Genomic DNA, 15,462 nt, shown 5'->3' with positions numbered 1-15,462 from the left:
AGTGATTGTACTATTTTTGTTCCACATCGTATTTTTACTAACAGATCTCAGCCAAAGTATTTGGAAAGAGGGTAGATTTGCTTATAAAATGTACTGGCCTAAAACAAAGGCTTCCAAGAAAACAATAAGCTTTTTAAAAAGTCTAATTTGATGCTTGTATCATCCTACCCTCATTTCTAATAAAATGTCTTTTCTGTGATTTGTCACTGGATTATACCAGTGTGGTACTCAAACAGAAAAGACCTTCACGTGGTAATATTCTGGACTATTGGACCAAACTTAAATGTACATATTGATCATGTGGGATCTCGCTAAACCCTACATTCCGGTTTAGTTGGTTGGTGGGTCCTGATTCTTCATTTAAACAAGTTCCACAGGACCATGTATTATACTTTGAGAAGAAAGTTTAGATTTGATTTCTCGTAAATCACTTGCAGAGGCAAATGATCTCTCTTTCTTTTCTTCCTACTTTCTGAGAAACAGCAACAAACCAAAACAAAACAATTTTAGCATATTTCACTTTATTGATAATGTTATGGATAATGAAACATCCTGAATTTAAGTGCTAAACGTGGCAGTCATCCTAAAGATGTATTCAGAACAATTGCTTGTCAGAAATGGTTGTTCAGGGATGCCTGGGTGGCTCAGTGGGTTAAGCCGCTGCCTTCAGCTCAGGTCATGATCCTTGGGTCCTGGGATTGAGTCCCACATTGGGCTCCTTGTTCAGTGGGGAGTCTGCTTCTCTCTTTGCCTCTGCCTGCCACTCTGCCTGCTTGTGTATTCTCTCTCTCTGACAAATAAATAAATAAAATATTAAAAAAAAAGAAAGAAAGAAAGAAAAGAAATGGCTGTTGACAGAAAGTTTGTCTTATAAAGAATAAATTGTTAAGGAAGATAATGGGGGTAAGGACAAATGGGTAGTCTGCTTAGCTTGACGTGGATTTTTTCCTGATTTCTTCTGCAACTCAGTTTCTGATCATAGCTTGCTGCTAAACCTGTGTCTAAAATATCGATACAGATGATCTATATTGTAGTAACTCAGCTTGATGGAATCATGAGAGCCACAGACTCACTGTCTGGCTAGAGACCTACCAGTGCTAGTATCTGGCCTGAGAAGCAAGGGTAGAGCAAGTCTGACTTGTTTGTTCCAGCCCTCTGATTGGCAGTGAATGCTTGGGGGTGTGCCTGATATGTTCGTCCCATAAAAGGGCTTGAGGTACCAGAACCTCCACATCGGTGGTCTGTCATCCTAATCCATTAGCTGAGATGGAGCTCCAGGAGAGCACTCTACTTACTGTCATGTGAAATCTTGCAAAACACAATGTTGAACATTGACTGGAATATACACACAGTAGAGAAGTTAAACATTTTCTATTCTTGAGACATTTTCCCCCCTTTTGACAGTTTCTTCTCTATAGTCTTTCCAGGTCATTCTTTCTTCTTTTTACCTTGTCTTGCCTCTTCTCAGCAAAAACTCCTTCAAATTACCTGAAAAAAGAATAATTTATATATACTTTCTCTACATTTTTTTAACCATTACATTACCTTTTTCTTTAAAAATTAATTTTATTTTTTTATTTTTTTATTTTTTAAAGATTTTATTTATTTATTTGACAGAGAGAGATCACAAGTAGGCAGAGAGGCAGGCAGAGAGAGAGAGGAGGAAGCAGGCTCCCCGCTGAGCGGAGAGCCCGATACGGGACTCGATCCCAGGACCCTGAGATCATGACCTGAGCCGAAGGCAGCGGCTTAACCCACTGAGCCACCCAGGCGCCCTAAAAATTAATTTTAAATTAATAAAACGTTACAGGGCAGTGAAAGCCCCCCTTACTTGTTCATCACGGAATTAACTTGTATCTTGAATTGTATGTGTATCTCTTCTGTACATGTTTTTATAATTTTACTATATATGCTATATTATATGTGTATAATATGTGTAGGAACTATATCTATATCTGTATATCTATATATCTCCATACACTACATAGTAGTGCTTTCTGTAAATGGAGTCATACTTATAGATTGGACAGGAATACATTGAATTTATACATTCATTTTTTTCCATTTTATTTTATTTTATTTCTTTTCAGTTTTCCAAAATTCATTGTTTATGTACCACACCCAGTGCTCCATGTAATACGTGCCCTCCCTAATACCCACCACCAGCCTCACCCAGCCCCCGCCCCCCTCCCCTCCAAAACCCTCAGGAGAAGTGATGGGGTAAATCAGAAGGGGAGACAAACTATACATTCATTTTTAGAAGGGTCTTTATTTGCTCTTCATATTCTTGAATTTGGAATATCTCTGCATTCCCTTTTGTCTTCTTTTATGCCATTTGTTAAACTTTCACATTTTAAAAATATAGGTCTTATAGCCAGACACCTTTTTTTGATTGCTGCTATTGAAAATGGCATCCATTTTAAACTTATAGATATAACCGAGTCACTTTACCAAAAATAACACATTCCTTAAATCATGTTTTCCTCTGATCACTACCTCATTACATAACTGCTTATTTACTATCTATCTTTACTTCTTGAATAGAAGGTCCCCAAAGGGAGGAACTTTCTCTATGTTCTTCATTGTCCTACCCCTAACCCCCATGATAGTATAGGGCAATATGGAAGAGAGTAAAAATTGTTGAGTAAATGTTGACTAAGTTGCAGTTTCTAAATTTTTATTTGTAGGTAAAAGGAAACCTTATTGATTTTTGTATATCTTATCCAGCAGCCATTGTATTCTCTAGAGTGACAAAGATATTTCCCCCCCTTTTCTACTGCTGTATCTTGAGTGCCTAGAAGAGGACCTTACACATTAAAGTGCGCAATAAATATTTATCAATGAATGAAACAGGTCTTCTTTTTATTATTAATATTAATTTACAGGTCTTCTTTTCCAGTCTTTACAAACTTTCCTCTTTTTCTTGTCTTGTTTTCCTGGAAAGTGCTTCAGTGTAATGTGGAACCAAGTGATGAGAGCAGCTTTCTGTATTGTTTCTGATTCAAAGGAAATGCTTTAAAATTTTTACCTCCGTCTGCTGTTGGTGTTTGGTAGGCATTTCTCATCCCATTAAAAAAATTTCCTTCTATTCCTAATTTTCTAAGAATATCTATGATGAGGGGTTGTCGAGTCTTATCAAATGCCTTTTCTGCAGTTGTCATTGATTCTCTCAGTATATTTTGCATCTATCTTTGTTAGATACGTGTGCATGTGCATGTGTGTTTTGAATTTTCTTTTTGATCTTCTATCCTTAAAGCTTTGATTAGACTTATATATTTTACAAATTGATGGAGCCATTTTGCTTAAATTTTACTTGGGATGTCTCATCTATATTGTTAAGTTAGGTTGATCAGCGCTTTTCTTTCTTTGACTTCCCTTTACTGGCTTTGCTCTCAAGATTACACTAACCACAAGAGGCTGGAGACTCAGACTCACCCTCTTTTATTCTTTGTTACTCTTTGCATTAGATTGAGCTTGGGTCATTGGTTTATTAAAGCTTTGGTAGAGTTCCCCTATGAAATCATCAGGGCTCATTATTTTGGTTTTATGTTATCTGTGCACAGCTTTAAGTACTGATTTTTGTTGGATTTAATGGAAATTTTTAGGTTTTTCATTTTTTTCTTCAGCTCATTGTATTCTATTTTTATAGAAAACTAAGAGTTCAAATTTGTTAGCATACAGTTTTTAATGGACATGATTAAAATTTAAAATTTGTTAATGAATCTGAAATTAAGTCCTTTTCTTATTAGTTATATTGCTCAGTTAAGCTTTCTTTTACTACTGATCAGTTTTATCAGCAGTTTATTCTTTATTAATCTTGTCAAAGTAATAGATTTTGATTTTTTTTGTCTTTTCTAGTACATTCTACATTTCTATTTCATTAATTTCAGATATTGTCTTGTTGTTTCTTCACTTCCTTTCTGTTTTTTTCTGCTTTGTTTTTCTAACTTTGGGGGTTAGACACCTAGCTCATTTTTCTTAATATTTGTTCTTTTCTTTCATAAGCATTTAAAGCTATTAATTTCCCTCTAAATACTGCTTTGACTGCACTTTTACATTTTAAAAAATATTTTTAAGTTATTTATTTATTTATTTATGATAAAGAGAGAGAGAACATGAGAGAGCACAAGTAGGGGAAGTGGCAGGCGGAGGGAGGAGCAGTCTCCCTGCTGAGCAAGGAGCCCTATGCAGCACTCCATCCCAGGTCCTGGGATCATGATCTGCATTGAAGGCAGACACTTAACTGACTGAGCCACCCAGGCATACCACTCTATAAAGTGCTTTCATTCTCATTCAGTCCTAAATATATTCTAATTTCCATTATGATTTCTTATTTAACACATGGTTTACATGGAAAGACATTTTGTTTCAATATTATGGCATCTTTTGTAATCTCTTTGTTACTCTATTCTAGTTTTATTCTATAGTGGTCAGAGAACATGGTTTTTGATACTTTTAATATTTTCTGAGACTTAATTTGTGGTCAGCAACATTGGTACTTTTTTTTTTTTTTAAGATTTTATTTGTTTATTTGGCAGACAGAGATCACAAATAGGCAGAGAGGCAGACAGAGAGAGAGGAGGAAGCAGGCCTCCGGCCGAGCAGAGAGCCCGATGCGGGGCTTGATCCCAGGACCTGGGATCATGACCTGAACCGAAGGCAGAGGCTTTAACCCACTAAGCCACTCAGATTCCTCAACATTGGTACATTTTTATACGTGTTAAAGGGGAACATGAAAATTTCAGAATAATTTTAGAGAATTTTTAAATTCAAATTACTTTGTGTTACAGAAGGCTTGTTATTGTTTTGTTGTTGCTATTATTGTAATTCACCATCTTCTGGAAATCACAAAAATCATCTGTTTTATTCCTTAGTATGTTTGAAAAAGTATTCTATAGTGGAATCTCAGAAACTGCTCATTCAAAAGTGACTAATTTTTTTAAACTACCAAATGCTATAGCCCATTTTTAGACTCAAACCCATGTATCATTTGACAGTCATCATCACTCTGTATCACCCTCTTTCATTTTCTTTCTTGGCTTTTATGACATGACATTGAACTTGTTTTTATCCTCTTTTTCACACTTACTCCTGTGTTTACTGTTTCCTCTTCCTCTTAATATACTCAAAATGTAGGTGTTCCCCTAAGCTTCTGCTGTCATCTCTGTTCTCTCATTCTTTCTTTCTATTAATTACCTCCCACATATTCATTTCTAAACTAGTCTAGCCATGCTTTCAGCTCTTACCATACACACACAGATGATTTCCAAGTTCAGCCCCAGAGTCTCTTTTGAAATCCAAACTACATATTAGCTCTAACAGAGAGCTCCACTTTGGTAATACACCATTATGTTAGATTCAATATATCTAAAAACAAGAATATATCTTTATGCTCTTCCCAGTTATTATACTGTTATGATATATTGCCATTATATATTATTGCAGGATAATTTTCTCAAGCAGATCTGTGGTGATCTAATTTTACCCCTCAAAACTCAAGTGTTTTTTTTTTAATATGGTAAAAAATAAGTAAAATGCTATTTTTTATGTTATGTATCTTTTACCATATAAAAATAGCATTTCACTTATTTTTATGTACAAAATTCAGTAGCATTATATACATTTACAACGCTGTGCAACCATCACTACTGTCCTTTATTTCTCTCAGGTAATTACCTCAAATAACTTCTGGGCCATTAATTGGATGTGTATTTAATTTCATAAGAAACTACCAAAAAATTATTCAAAATGGTCTCATGAGTATACATTGCCACCAGAAATATATGAGACTTCTAGTTGTTGTGCATGCATGCTGGCCAACATTTGATCTTGTCAGTCTTTTTTATTTTAGCCATTCTGATGGGCATGAAATGATAACTTACAGTGGTATTTACTATACATTGTTCTGATGCATAATGACACAGAGTACTTTGGACATTCTCATTGGCTATTCACTGAACTTCTTTAAAGGGTCTCTTCAAACCTTTTGTCATTATTAACTTGGTTATTTGTTTTTTCATAGTTTATTTATAAGAATTCCTTTTATATTCCAGATACGAGTCCCTTGTTAGATATATGCCATGTAATTATCTCCTCGTCTCCCCCTGCACAGTCTGAAACTTGCCTATTCATTTTCTTAGTCATGTCTTTAATGAGGAGAAATTTTAATTTTTGATGAAGTCGTATTTATTAATTTTTTTAATCTTATGGTTAATGCCTTTTGCATTCAATCTAAGAAATATTTGCCTTCCCCAAGGTTGTAAAGATTCTGCTTTCATCTAAGAGCTTTATGTTTCTAGCTCTAATGTTTACATCTGTAAGGAATATTAAATTATTTTCTATTTATGGAGAGAGGCAGATGTTGAGGGTTTTTTTTTCCTCCATACTGATACTCAGTTACTAAAATAACCACCTGTTAGAATGACTTTTCCTTTCCCCATTGAATTATCTTGGCATGTGGATTGGGTTTTATTGAGCATATATATTTAAATATCCAAGTTTATAAAACATTAAGATCAAGTACTGAAGGCATTCATTTAGCACCTACATGTTTCAGACTCTATATGTTATTAGTGACAATCATGAAATAGATATTATTTCCTACCTTTCATTCCCTCATGTCATCATAACTACAAAATATAATGCAAGTTGAATAGGCCACATTTTTGGACACTAACCTATATAATTACAAATCCCATATTTATTCTGCCTTTTCAGAAATTAAGTACAGATACCTTTGATTGGCACTTAAGGTCTGGCAGAATTAGCCCATCATAGTGCTTCAGCTAGGTTTTCTAATGTTTTCCTAAAGATGCTCAATGTTCTAACTATACTAGACCTATCACAAATTTCTAAATATGCCCCACCTGTGTGTGTGTGTGTGTGTGTGTGTGTGTGTGTGCTTTCATTGACATGCATTTTCTGCTCACCATTTCTGCCTAAATCCAGTTGATGTTTACATTTCCATCTCAAAACAAATAAATAAATAAATCTCTCCATCAAGCTAGTACTGAGCCTCACAATGAGATGTGATACCTCTGCTTCAAAGTCTTATAACACTTTTAAATCTGAGGACACTTAAGATATTCTTCCTTATAAGATGTATTTTTTCCTGTATTCAAGAATGCCCAATCTTTCCCCCTAGGAAGAAAACCCCTCAAAGGCAATGTGTTAATTGTCTTTGTAGCTCTTGAATACAAGACATGTCAATTAATTTGGCTGAAAAAAAAATTTTGATTTGGGTCAAAGATATTGTAGTGAAAGTTAAAGAAAGTTTTATAAGGAACAGTTTAACCCAGCAGATGCTTCAGGATAATCCCAAAGCTTATTCTGTCAATTTAATCTTCCTAAACACTTCTTTATTTTTTTTTTCCTCCAAATTAGAACTTTCCAGTTGGAGGATTCTCAGGACTGTAGTAGAGATTTTGTGGAGGTCCGTGAAGGAAATGCCACCGGTCACTTGGTGGGGCGATACTGTGGAAATGTCCTCCCCCTCAATTATTCAACCATTGTTGGGCATATCCTTTGGATCAGATTTGTCTCCGATGGCTCAGGCAGTGGTACAGGCTTTCAAGCCACATTTACTAAAAGTAAGTTGCTTCTTTTTTATTGCTGTCTTCCAGAAAACATGTTGTGAATTCGGAAGGATAACAAATTTCTTAGTAACCCACAAGGTTAAGAATAATCCTGTACTCTATTCTCCTAGATTTATTGTATTTGAAGAATTACTTGATTTTGAAATGTATTATAAAAACTCAATTATATATGATTGGCCCACTGGGAGCAAGGGAAAGCATTCTCAATGGCTCTAGTATTCTTTTTAAGCTCTAGTTTCTACTTAATATTATGTTAAGCTTCTTGTATGATACTTTTTAGAACCTTCTAGTGCATTGTAGCTCAGGTTTAATATATTGATATCAACTGTATTTCCTTTGTTCTCATCAACACTATATTCTTCAAATTCAAAGGATTTAGTATTATTTTAGGATCGAAGTCAGTGCTCAGATATAGCAACAGGAATTTATTCTAATAGAATAAAATGTTAAATATTTTTATTTTCTAATTTGACTTTTCCACAATTAGCTATTCCTCATGTGGTTCCAATAGGTCAATTTCCCCTTACCAATTATTTTTAAAAAACACATCCCATTCTTTTGTAAAACAAAGTAAAATAGGTAAACAAAAATTAGAGAAGGAGCCTGGTAACACCCCTTCACATGTCCTCAAGTCCCCTGGGGGCTGGGAACCCCTTTTCACTTGGGAAGCTATCTCCTCTTTTCACACCAGGCATCCTTCTTAGGAGATGGAATTCCAGTCACAAAATCACTGTTCCCCAAGGAATTAATAGATAGTACAGAAACCAAAAGGGAAGCAATATTTCTTTCAGTGTTCAGAATAGAAATCACAGTCAATTAAAAGCCCATCCTTTTCAACACCCCTTGCCTTTTGTTTCTTTCATTTGATTAAAGAGCTGTTCTAAGTACATCTGATTTACTACTCTGTCTTCCCTCCTAGTATTTGGCAATGATAATATCATGGGAACTCATGGGAAAATTGCCTCTCCCTTATGGCCTGGACGTTACCCCCACAACTCCAATTACCAATGGATAGTAAATGTGAATGCATCTCAAGTTATACATGGTAGAATCTTGGAGATAGACATTGAAGCAGCACATAGCTGCTATTATGACAAATTAAGGGTGAGTTTCTAAGTACAATCAATGTTTATAAATTTTGATGAATTTCTATTTGCAAAAATAAACCCAAGTTACTGTCTATTCAAGCATTTGTAAATCATATGAAATAGTCTTCCCTAAATCATGATTACCCTTTCTAGGTTAATGATGAAAAGGTAATTCTGGTATTATATTTATTATCTTTGGATTCTGTAAACAAGTTTGTTTTAGAATCATTGTAATTTACCTGTTAGGCTTTGTCTATGCATATTTGTATATCTTAGTTAAGTATTTATTATACCTCATATCCCATTTTCTTGTGTATTCTTATGTTAAAAGTTTGAAGAATCATTTTAAAATAAATAAATAATTGTGGTGGTTATAGCCATCAAGACATTGAACGCTATTAGATTCTTTATTTTAGCTTCATTCAGGTACGTTTGGCAAATAAATATTGTATGCATATGTATATATATATAAGATGTACAGCTTGATGTTTCAATATATGTATCCTTTGTGGAATAATCACCACAATCAAGCTAATTAATGTATCTACCACCTTGCATGGTTGTCATTTGGATTGTGTGTGTGTGTGTGTCGGTGTGTGTGTTGAGAATATTTAAGATTTACCTACTTAGCAAATTTCAAGTATATAATACAGACAGTATTATATATTACGGTATTAGCTATAGTCACATTGCTGCACATTAGATCTCCGGAATTATTCATCTTGCATAGCTGAAACTTTGTAACCTTTGACCAACATCTCCCTACTTCCCTCTCTCCCCATCCCCTGCAGCCATCATTCTCCTTTCTCCTTCTATGAGTTTAACTCTTGTATCAGATCCTCAAAGGCCCGGATTCCATTGTATTCATCTTGGGTCTACAGTGCCTCACATAGAATTCAGTACCTAACAGATGCTCAGTACATGTGGAGATCATCATTACAGTCTGACAAACTTAGCTAATAAAGTAGCTTCAGTAGAGAAATTTACAACAATTACAATGAACTTGTTCCATTATTTAGAAGATGAAGGAAAGGATAGGAAAGATGTGCTGAAGAAAAAAAAAATGTGCTCCATGCCATTTGTTTGTAAGGATCAAAATATGTCTCTAAATAGGTAATTTAATATTTTAAGCCAACTAAAAAATTATTGAGTGCTTTGAATGTATACTGACCCTTTGCAAGCTGTGATTCTTTTGTTGTCATATATTCTTTCTGTTACCTGTCCACTTTTGTTAAACCTTTCCTCTTTCTTCTTGTTTTATTCCTTCCTTTCTAATTCCTTCTTCTGAAGCTCCAAAATCTTCAATAAAATCTATTGCTGTGCAACCATCTTGGTTCCTACTTTTCCACCCCCAAATTATTCTGTAAATCAAATAATGACCTATATCACATAGAGCTTCTGCATTAACACAATTCTGCAGCAAAGATAAAACTATTTTAAAACACCTTAAATTTTTTGCAATCATATTTTATATTTAATGGTGGTTTCTATTTAGACTGATATATAATGTTTATTTATTTTTTCCCATTATGATGAAATTATGATAACATAAGGCAACCTTTCCGTTTTTTTTAATGAAGAAAAATAGAAGTAATTGCCTAAATTCAGTGCTCTATTATCAGTTTTCCTTTTTTTTTTTTCTCTTTTTTACATGCAGATTTATGATGGCCTTGGTGTTCATTCCCGCCTAATTGGAACTTATTGTGGTACCCAGACCGCAACTTTTAGCTCCTCTAGAAATTCTTTGACATTTCAGTTTTCTTCCGACTCTTCAATCACGGGGAAAGGATTCCTTCTGGAGTGGTTTGCAGTGAATGCCTCTGTTGGACCTTTACCTACTATTGCTACAGGTGTGTTTGGTGATAAATGAAATTTTGCTTAGGGGCTGATATGTGTGGGTTAGTCATTCAAATGGTCTATCATAACAAAAGCCAAATACATAAATGACTAAGAAGAAGAACTGCAGCTCTAAAGCCCTTCCTCTGTATGTTCAGGTGTTCTTTTAATTTCTTAAAAACTACATTTTCTAAAAACTGTACATTTGCTTTTTAAAAATGCTTGTTTCCCATATTTTTAAATTTTAATTAGAGGTTTGATATCCATGAGGCATTCTAGTTATAACTTCTTTCTTTCTTTCTTTCTTTCTTTCTTTCTTTCTTTCTTTCTTTCTTTCGTTTGTTTTTTAGTGAGAGAGGGCACGCAAGAGGGGTGGAGAGGCAGAAGCAGAGGGAGCATCTTAAGCAGGCTCCACAATCAGTGCCGAGCCAACGTACTCAGCATGGAGTCAGATGAGGGCTGGATCTCATGACCCTGAGATCATGACCTGAACCAAAATCAAGAGTCAGACACTTAACTGACTCAACCACCCACATGGTTCTACTTATAATTTCTAGAAATCCCTTCAGATATCTCTGAATATATGATTTGTAGGTACTTTGTGGGCTCACACACACAAATACACACATACAACATTATGGATCAACTAGTAGAATTAATTATATTTCCTCTCTATTTCATTTTAAATGTTCTTTCAGAAATGTTTCACTTTCTCCTTAGTTGGTTGCAAACCTTCATGTTTCATGGTAAAATTAGCCTAATTGTTAAACTTTTATTTTGCTATGTTTAAAACCTCTTTAATCCCCTCAGTAAGCAGTGTTTGGGGAGACTGATCTTAACTTAATAACTTGTTTAAACAGCTTTGAGTGGCTTTTATGGGGTGACGTGGAAGTTTGACAGACATTTCTTGGAGGATATTGTCAGTCCTTGGTATAAGTTGAACCCCGAACAACATAGGTTTAAAACTACGTGGGATTTAAAATATCCACTTATACGAGGATTTTTTTCAATAAACACAGTCCAGTGCTGTAAATGTGTTTTCTCTTCCTTGTGATTTTCTTTTGTCTAGCTTACTTTAGCATTTTAAGAATACATAACATATAATGCACATAACCTACAAAATATGTGTTAACTGACTGTTTATGTCATCACAAATGTCTATAGAAGAATTATCCATAATAGTGAAAAAGCACAAACAACCCAAATGTCAAGCAGGTCGATAACATTTAATGCAGTATATCCACACAGTGGAGTACTAGTCAGCCTGAAAACAAGGAAATGAGTGAATAAAGGGAAATGAAGGAAATATTGATGTGATGCCTGATGCAATACAGATGAACCTCAAAACACAACGCTAAGTGAATGAAGCTCGCTACAAAAGCTAATCACATACTGTATGATTATATGTACGTGAAACGTGAGGAATAGACAGATCCATAGACAGAGACCGAAAGTCGGTTAGTGGTTCCCATGGACAGGTAGAATGGAAAACAGGCAAGTGATCAGTGGTAATGGGTATAAAGTGTCTTTGCAAATGGTGAAAATGTTCTAAAATGATCACTGATGGTTACAGAACTTTTTGGATATATTACAAACCACTGATCTGTATAATTTAAAAGGATAAGTTTTATGAGATCTACAGAATAGTTCAATAAAGCTGCTTTTAAACAGTCAGAAATAATGGCTGTTGTTATACATTTTACCAAATTGAAAATTATTTCAAGGTTGCCCAGATATAAATTACATGGTGAATAGCTATGTTGAAAAAGTGAAGATTGAAATCCTGAAGAAACAGAAATAATAGCAATAATACAGTTCGTCTACATGGACTAACTTCATGCTCAACAAATAACAAACACTAGCCAATAAATGGGCTGTGTTGCAAAACTATGGTGAAAAAAAGCAGAATAAAGTGTGTTTTTCTTACACAAAAAATAAATTAAGGGACATAATAGCTGTGTGAGTCAGCAGATTTAAGAAAATATTTCTAGGGGCTTCTGGGTGGCTCAGTAGGTGAAGCCTCTGCCTTCGTCTTTGGTCATGATCTCAGGGTCCTGGGATCAAGCCCCGCATCAGGCTCTCTGCTCAGCAGGGAGCCTGCTTCCCCCTCTCTCTCTGCCTGTCTCTCTGCCTACTTGTGATCTCTCTTTCTGTCAAATAAATAAATAAAATCTTTAAAAAAATATTTCTAGATTTCTTTGAGAACTCTGTTTTAATTGGTTGTTTCCTCTCAGTTCAGGGCTGACACTTGAAAAACAATGTGCTAAATTCTCTCCCATCAGAGGTATTTGACAGATGTCATTTTTTTCCCTTCAACAGGTGCTTGTGGTGGCTTCCTGAGGACAGGAGATGCACCTGTCTTTCTCTTCTCCCCAGGCTGGCCTGAAAGCTACAGTAACAACATTGATTGCATGTGGCTTATTCATGCTCCAGATTCGACTGTGGAACTCAACATCCTTTCCCTGGACATCGAAGCTCACAGAACCTGTGACTATGACAAACTTGTGATAAGAGATGGTGAGAAACATTTAAACAAGTGTCAGCCCTAACACATATTTAGTTAACGTTCAGTTATGAAAATACCTTTTTGCTGCTTCCATCCATTTTGTATAGAAGTTCCTAGATACTGTCGTCAATGAGGGCAACCAAGACTAGAGTTGGCTACAGTTTCTAAAGAATGTAAGGAAAGTATTAAATGGTCTGTCACAAATGAATGCACATACTACATCAGGGACAGCCTTACGTTCCTAAAAACAAACAAACAAAAAAACAAAAAAACAAAAAAGAAAACACTACCCTTGGCTTAAGTAGGAAGTAATGGTCTGAGTTTCCAGGTGATGCTGTTGAAAGGCCTTGGAGATAAATTTTGATATTTTATACCTATAGCTTTAAGATCCAAGTGTGGAAAAATATGTATAATTGCAATATATTCAATTCTCTTTATCTGCTGAATCTCTGGAGAGAGTAGGCGGCATGAAGGCTAACATTTTTCATGTTTTCTCTGCGCAGGTGTGGTGTTGCTATGCAGTGAGGGATAAGCATAAGGCTAATATACAACATATACAAAATTATGCTTCACGGTTCACATTTCAGACACACCCCAGACCCACTAAAATAGAAACTCTCAGGATGGGTCCTAGATCTGTGATTTTAAAAGCCTTCCAGGTGGAGAAGTAAGGCAGGATTGTGTAAACTGCAGAGTCGGATTCTACCTTGGTTTAAAATTTTGATATTTTGACCATTTTACATTAAATTTTAATCTTTAAAATATTACACTAAAATATTATTTATCTTGATTTCTAAGGCCTTTGGCCCCTCCTTGAATGTTGCCCATGATGCAAATACTTCTCTTGCCTATTCCTTGTCCCTGCCTCCAAGAGGATACTGACGGTCTTTAAAGTTTGAGAACCACTACCCGCCATGATAAAGACTTTAAGACCTCACATGCCTACCTAGAGGGACCATGACTAGGGAGGTGTAAAACTGGAGAACAGAATTAAAGGAGCCATTGCTAAGAAGGAAGGCTCACTATTTTTTAGCTTCCTGTCTTTTAAGATATGTGAAATATAGAGAGTATTGTATGAATTTCCCAATTGTTAGTTTTGAAAATTAATGAAAAATGCTTCAGAGTATTTTGTGGACCAAATGTGTTTGCTTGTTGCCCATAGTTTACTCGGATGCAAGCTCTTGTCTCCCTTATCCGTTACCCTAGACTTCCACAAAGTACGGTTAGGAAATGGCCGAGGGTTTTATTTTCCTTTTGTTGAGGCTGGGCCCCAAGACTCAAATAAATCATACAAATAAGATGAGATGATAAATCTTAACTTTCCCCCCTTTTCCTATCAACCATCAGCTCTTAGCACATTGCCCAGAGAAGTTATCATCTTTTCTCACATGGAGGCATTCCTGTGGATGTAACTTTCCATGTAATGAAGTGAGTGTGTCCTTGCACACATATTCTGAGTGTTCAGAATCTAGTAGGATCTTTAAAAAAATGTCTTCAGTAGGTAACTCCAGTAATGGAGTAAATTATGGTTACTCTTTTAACATGCACTTTCTATTGAGTTGCTTTTTGTTTCACCAATAATTTTTCTTAGAAGCCTGAACCCTGAGAATTGTTTTCTTCTTCTGTGTGACCTTGCACAGAATGCTAAATGTGTCCAAGTCTGTTTTATTGTCTGTGAAAGAGAGAGCAGTACCTACTCCTTGAAGTTGTTATATCCAGGAGCATGATACATTCCCTAGCTAAAGTCCTGGCATTTTATATGTGGAATTCAGAATTATTTAATTTGGATTTCAATTTACTTTGCTAGAGACATTTCTAAAATAGTTTTCATCATAAACTGTTTATAGACTGGAAAGTGTCCTTACTGAGACATAGAGCTTGGGAGCTCAGCAAATTGACTTATACGCCAAAGCAATGACAGTGTTTTAAATTGGAGTGTGACCTATCCAAAGAGATTTTTATTCACAACGTGAGTAGGTACTGAATAGGCTTATTAGTTGCCCCTATGTTTCTTTTCGTATTCAAGAAGTAGCTTTTGAGTGCCGACTGTAGCGGTTGGTGGGTATTTTGTTCATTTGCACAGTGTGTAGTCTACATTTAGAATGAAATTTCAAGTCGCACTCCAATTGTTTGTTCTTTGTTCAGTTTTTTTGCTTCTGAGGAGCAGAGGCATATCAATCACATTCTGAAGCAAATATCTAAAGCCATTGACCTCAAGCAATAATATTTACAGACCATTTGTGCCATTGGTCCTTGGTCCCAGGCTGGCTGTGGACTTTTTTTTTTTTTTTTTTTAAGATTTCATTTATTTATTTGACAGAGAGAGATTACAGTAGGCAGAGAGGCAGGCAGAGAGAGAGGAGGAAGGAGGCTCCCTGCTGAGCCTGGAGCCAGATGCGGGGCTTGATCCCAGGACCCTGAGATTATGACCTGAGCT

General features: G+C 35.4%; 1 protein-coding gene across 1 annotated transcript in view; it reads left to right on the top strand.

Moving 5' to 3' along the window:
* CUBN (cubilin) overlaps positions 1 to 15,462 on the top strand; it is a 271,085-nt gene that overhangs the window by 153,503 nt on the left and 102,120 nt on the right. Inside the window, exons 37-40 of the mRNA XM_032349505.1 lie at positions 7,384 to 7,589; positions 8,515 to 8,699; positions 10,341 to 10,533; positions 12,839 to 13,036. Of these exons, the coding sequence (XP_032205396.1) occupies positions 7,384 to 7,589; positions 8,515 to 8,699; positions 10,341 to 10,533; positions 12,839 to 13,036 (782 nt within the window). The remainder of the gene's footprint in view (positions 1 to 7,383; positions 7,590 to 8,514; positions 8,700 to 10,340; positions 10,534 to 12,838; positions 13,037 to 15,462) is intronic.

The sequence above is a fragment of the Mustela erminea genome, chromosome 6, assembly GCF_009829155.1.
Source record: "Mustela erminea isolate mMusErm1 chromosome 6, mMusErm1.Pri, whole genome shotgun sequence".
NCBI lineage: Eukaryota > Metazoa > Chordata > Mammalia > Carnivora > Mustelidae > Mustela > Mustela erminea.
Note: the sequence above shows the minus strand (reverse complement) of the source record. Positions and strands in the feature narration are given on the sequence as shown.